This window comes from Mobula hypostoma, chromosome 3, assembly GCF_963921235.1.
Source record: "Mobula hypostoma chromosome 3, sMobHyp1.1, whole genome shotgun sequence".
Taxonomy (NCBI): Eukaryota; Metazoa; Chordata; class Chondrichthyes; order Myliobatiformes; family Myliobatidae; genus Mobula; species Mobula hypostoma.
Genome location: NC_086099.1, coordinates 231,188,131 through 231,194,130, shown reverse-complemented (window position 1 = coordinate 231,194,130; position 6,000 = coordinate 231,188,131). Strand labels below are relative to the sequence as shown.

General features: G+C 45.8%; 1 protein-coding gene across 2 annotated transcripts in view; it reads left to right on the top strand.

Moving 5' to 3' along the window:
* The first annotated feature begins 614 nt into the window (after positions 1-614).
* Positions 615-6,000, top strand: part of LOC134344617 (poly(U)-binding-splicing factor PUF60-like) — a 67,407-nt gene continuing 62,021 nt past the window's right edge. The window contains exons 1-2 of one of the 2 annotated variants that reach the window (XM_063044737.1): positions 615-692; positions 1,775-1,816. In XM_063044737.1, the coding sequence (XP_062900807.1) occupies positions 630-692; positions 1,775-1,816 (105 nt within the window). In that variant the 5' untranslated portion in view covers positions 615-629. The remainder of the gene's footprint in view (positions 693-1,774; positions 1,817-6,000) is intronic. The other variant, XM_063044738.1, reaches the window with a different exon arrangement.

Below are 6,000 nucleotides of genomic sequence, written 5' to 3'. Positions count from 1 at the left end.
ACACTTACGGGCTGCTCAGCATAGTCTGCTGTTCATTGATGTAATTGGCACATTTCACTGCATCATTCACCATACATATGTTAAACCTGAATATGAATAATGAAGAAAAGAGAACTGCTCAACTGCTGTATCAGGAACACCAAATGATTCTCACAGATGTAAGAAAGCTTTACAACCCCACGCTCTATGATCAAAAGATTTAAACGCAGAACTTGCCCAATTGGCCCACCGTGCCTATTTGACCATTCAATCAGGGCAAACTTATTTTGTTCTGGAAGGAAAGAGAGAAGCATAGGCTTGTTAGTCTGCCATTAATAGTTTAAAAATCTGTTGACAAACAATTGCAAACGTGGCAGCTAGAAAATAGCAAAAGTACTCATGTAGAGTCTCCTGAATTTATGACAAATGACACAATTTATTTCAAAATATATGATGTTAGCTATCTTGATATTAACTGATTAATGAATTTTGAGAAGGCACAGCGGCCGTCTGACTGCAGCCCTGCCCGGAGCCCCACAAGATGGCGGAGAGCGGGGCTTCGTCCCACGTGAGTGAACGGCACGGCACACCTCTCGCGAGATCCTTTGCTCCGCTATGCCGGTGTACGGTCGATATCTCGCGGGAGTGGGATGCATGAGTCTCGCGATAGTGGGCTCGGCGGGTGGATGGCGTCGCTGGCTAGCTTTCCTCAGGTAACGGCGGCCGCGGTCGGTAGTCGGCTTCTGGGGCGGATCGAGGCGCCGGGCCTGTCCTGAACAGGGTGGTAGCGGGAGCGGAAAAATGTGGTGTCAAACACGAGACCCTCGTATAGCTCGTGTGCAACCACGAGGTCGGCGCCTCTGTCTCCGCCTGAAGTCGGCCGGGGGGGGGGAGTGTGGGCGGAATAGGGCAGTGGGACCTGGGGAGGGGGTAGGGAGGTAGGGGGGCACTGGGAGGAGGTAGACAATAGAGGGTGGAGGGCGACGGGGAGATGGAGAGGGTTGGGAGGAGGGAGTGTGATCGAGGGGAGGGGAGAGGGTTGGGGGAGGTAAGGAGTGGGGAGTGTGATCAAGGAGAGGGGTGGGGAGGGGGCAGCGGGATCGAGGGGTGGGGTGGGAAGGGAGAGGAGCGGGATCGAGGGGAGAGGGTTGGGGCAAGGAGGGAGGGGGCAGCGGGATTGAGGGGTGGGGGAGGGGCGGAAGGTGGGGAGTTATTCGGGCCATTTAAGAGGCTCTTAGATAGGTGCATGGATGATAGAAAAATAAAGGGTTACTGGGGAGGGAGGGTTAAATTGATGTTAGAGTAAGTTAAAAGGTTTACACAACGTCACGGACTGGAGGGCCTGTACCTTTATGTGTTCTGTGGGGTTGACTCAGAATAGAGATGAAAGATTGGGAAGGGTGAAGTGGATGGACGGGAGAGGGAGATCTGCTGGAGAGCAGCAGGAAGAAGCTGGGCTTGCTGATGTTTATGAGTGGTGTACAGCGCGCTGACAATTGATCTTGGGGAGGATACTGGCTTTTGCTTTACAAATGGGTCTGCTCTAAACCTGTTTGTGTGACATTGCAATTCAGTTTTGGGTCTATTATTCAGCTCGATTTGAATTCACTATATAAACGATGGTGAAGGTGTTAACTTTGTGGCATCTTTAGTAAGGGCATTGATTGGAGCTTGATTGATTGAAAGGAGTTCTTGGTCTTGACTCGATGGCTTGTACAGTATGTCTTATGCAGGTAGGTGAGTGAGGCCATTTATTGCCCTTTACAGTCATGGTGCTCTTTGTTCAATCCAATAGATGCTGGAACCCTTGGGAAGCCCCACGTTACAGATGATGCTGGTAGGTTTTTGAAGATGCTTCATTGCTGCATGCTATGTTCATTTTGCCAGTAGGGAATCTGTGTAAGAGATCGAGGTATCTTGAGGATTGAGGACCCTGGTCTACCTTTTATAGGCTGTATTGCTGATGGAGGAAGCTGGTATACTCTGCTACTGCTGCATTTAATTCCTAGAGTGTGGATATTGCTGGCATAGCCATTATTTCTTACTCCTCTTTAAATACCAAGTTGGTGGTGAGCCTTGAACAGCTGTGGTCCTTCTGTTGAAGTTACCTTGACACAGTTGCTTGGCAGACAGTTCCAGGATTAAAATCTGCAGTGATAGTGTGGTATCATTTAACATCTTATCTTCAAATTTGCCATGCAGGTTGATAGAGTGTATGGTGCGTTGTCCTTCATTAGTTGGTGGATGGAGTTCAGGGGCCATGAGGTGATGTTACAGTGCTATAAAACCCAGGTTAGACATGGAATATTGTGTTCAATTCTGGTCAGCTCATTGTAGGAAGGGTGTAGAAGCTTTAGTGTGCGGAGGATATTTACCAGGCATGGATTCGCGAGTATGTCTTACGATTGAGTGAGTTAGGGCTTTTCTCTTTGGAGCGAAGGAGGATGAGAGGTGACTTGATTGAGGTGTACAAGGTGATGAGGCATGAGTGGATAGCCAGAGATGTTTTCCCAGAATGGAAATGGGCATAAATGTAAGATGATTGGAGGGAAGTATTGAGGGTTATCAGAGGTAAGTTTTTATAGTGGTTGGTCTGCAGATTGTGCTGCTGGTGGTGGTAGAGGGAGAGATGCATTAGGGGTGGGTGTGTTAGAAACTCTTATTAGATTGCTCAAACAACAGGAATTCTGCAGATGCTTTTTCAAATCCCTTACTCACTCTTCCTTCAGTTAGTCCTGACGAAGGGTCTCGGCCTGAAACGTCGACTGCGCCTCTTCCTATAGATGCTGCTTGGCCTGCTGCGTTCACCGGCAACTTTGATGTGTGTTATTAGATTGCTCTCCAGTTTTCTATCATCCAGGTGCCTATGAGGAGGGTAGCATTAGATAGATTTTTAGAATAGGTTATAAGGTTGGCCCAACATTGTGGGCCGAAGGGGCTGTACTATTGTATAATGTTCTGTTTAATTGAGGAAGAACTGGTGGTGATGAAGAATTTTCTTTGCCTGTGTCTATTTGAATGCCGTGGAGACTTCATGGAATCTAGAGTCAATGTTGAGGACTCCCAAGAGATTCATCAGGATGTTTCTTAAAATGGAGCATTTCACTTATGAGGAGGCGCTGGCTAGACTGGGTTTATTTTTCTTGGAGTTGGGGAGGTTTAGAGTTGAGTTATGCAGAATTATAATGGGGACAGATAGTTTATTTTCTCCATGACAGATGTGTGAAGATTGAGGGTATTGATCTATTATTCCTCTCAATTTCCCCCTTCTATTTGAAACTCCAGTTCCGATGAGAGTTTTAAAAAAACTCAGTAAAAATTGAGAGTTTTACAAGCTTGCCTGCACTGGGAGTGACTTGTTCAACTTTGGAGTCTTGGTCTGATCGATGGCTTGTCTGCTTTGATATTGGTACAAATAAATTTCTTGGCATCAAGTGAGTGGTTCTGTAATTACAAAGATTCAAATACACTCTGGCTCATGAGATTTTTTCTGTGCCTTTGGGTATACAATTTTTCCTTGGCAGAACAATGACTTATCTGCATCTACCTTGTCACAGTTTGTGATTTAATACGATGCCCTATTCTGATGTTCATCCAATCTGTTTCGACCTTCCTCAAGATGACCACCATGTCTAAGCATGAACCTCATGAGAAGTGACCAAATGTGTATATTTGCATAGAATTTAACCCTAGAAAAATACTGCTCATATTACAAGCTGCATTCTAAATCTTTGCTTAAGACAATGTATCACTGTTAATTTGTGTGCAGAGTGCTGTGTTTATATTGATCAGTTCCTTACTCCTGCCCATGCCCATCTCTGGTCTCTGTCCTGGTCTTGAATTCCTGCAAATGAATCTCTGAGGTGTAGGCAGCAATTGTGGTCTTGAATCACATGATTTTTTTTTAGGGCTTGCCTTGTCATCTGCAGATTTTGTAAGCCAATTGCAGTTGGCATTGTTTAGGATGCTGATACAATGTTGGGGCCAGAACTGGAATCTAAGAAAGAATGACCAGGGCAAAGGCTTTTAAAGGAAGCCTGACTCTTGAGTTGATATCTTAGAAGCTATCCAGATAAGTAGATACTTTATTGATCCCAAAGGAAATTATAGTGTCACAGTAGCAGTACAAGGGCTTCAGCTGAGGCAAGGTAAGTGGGTAAGTTAATTTCTTGTTTCTTATTACTTGCTTAGTTAACACGAGAGAATAGGGGGTATGTCTACATGGCCAGTGTTCTGTTCTGTGTGTGAGATGTGGGATTTCCAGGAGACTACCAGCCTCTCTGGCCTTATCTGCACCAGGTGCATTGAGATTCAGCTCCTTAGAGACTAACTGTTATAGAACTGGACCTGCGGCTCAATCTTTGGCTTGTTAGAGAAAGTGAAGAGGTGATAGCCAGGAGCTACAGTGAGGTAGTCACCCCAAGGCTACAAGTATCAGATAAATGGATGACTGTCAGGAAAGGGAAGGGAGAATGTTAGATAGTGGAAAGCTCCCCACAGGGGTGGGTGTGTGGAGAATGACTTATCTGGCGGAAGGAACAGCGGCCATGCTTCTGGCACTGAGTCTGGCCCTGTGGCTCAGAAGGGTAGGGAACTGGAGAGGATGGCAGCAGTACTAGGGGACTCTATAGTTAGGGGGACAGGTAGGCGATTCTGTGGATCCAAAAAGAGACATGGATGGTAGTTTGCCTCCTGGGTGCCAAGCTCTGCGATGTTTCCTGAAAAGGTAGGGTAAGCAGCCAGATATCGTGGTACATACTAATACCAACGATAGGGGTAGAAAAAGGAAGGAGGTCCTGAAAAAAGAATAAAGGGAGTTGGGAAGAAAGCTGAGAAGCAGGATCTCAAGGGTAGTAATCTCGGGATTGCTGCCTGTGCCACGCGACAGTGAGGATAGGAATAGATTGAGGTGGCAGATAAATGCGTGGCTGAAGAATTGGAGCGGGGGGGAGTGATTCAGATTTCTGACTAATTGGAGCCTCTTCTGGGGTAAGTGGAACCTGTACAAAAGAGACGGGTTGCACTTGAGGACCAATATTCTTGTGGGCTGGTTTACTAGAGCTGTTGGGAGTGGTGTAAGATAACGTGGCAGTGGGATGGAAACCAGCTGAGGATGAGCGAGGAGGTTTACAAGTAGGTGATGGATGTAACATGAATGTAAGGAAGGACAAGCCAATGATTGGGTACAAATGCAGACAGCAAAGAGTTAAATTGTACCACAGGCAAAATTCAAAAGGGCAAAGAATGCAGGACTGAAGGTGCTGTATTTAAATGCACATAGCATTTGCAATAAGGTGGACGAACTAGTGGCGCTGTTGAAGATTGGTCATTATGACATTCTGGGCTTCAGAGTTGCGACTGAAAGAAGACCATAGTTGGGTGCTTAACATCAAAGGATATACTTTGTATTGGAAGGACAGGCAGGAAGGCAAAGGAGGTAGTGTGGCTCTGTTGGTTAGAAATGGAATTACATCTTTAGAAAGAGGTCATAGAATGTTGAATCTTTGTGGGTGGAGTTAAGAAACTGCAAGGAGAAAAGAATCTATTATGGGAATCATATATAGGTCTTAATAGTAGCCAAGATGTGAGGTTGAGATTGCAAAGGGAGCTGGAAAAGGCAAGTAATAAGGGTAATGACACAATTGTAATGGGGGGGGGGGAGTTCAATATGCAAGGGGATTGGGAAAATTAGGTTGGTGTCGGATCGCAAGAGAGGGAATTTGTTGAATGCCTACGAGATGGCCTTTAAGAGCAGCTTGTGCTTGAGCCTACTCGGGGGAAGGCTGTCTTGAATTGGGTGTTGTGTAATAACCCAGATCTTATTATGGAGCTTAATGTAAAGGAGCCTTATAAGGCAGTGATCATAAAATGATTGAATTCATACTGCAATTTGTAAGTCACACGTATCAGTATCACAATGGAATAAAGGGAATTACAGAGGCACAGGAGGGGAGCTTCCCAGGTGGATTGGAGGAGGACACTGGTGGGAATGATGACAGAGCAGAGATGGCTGAAGTTTCT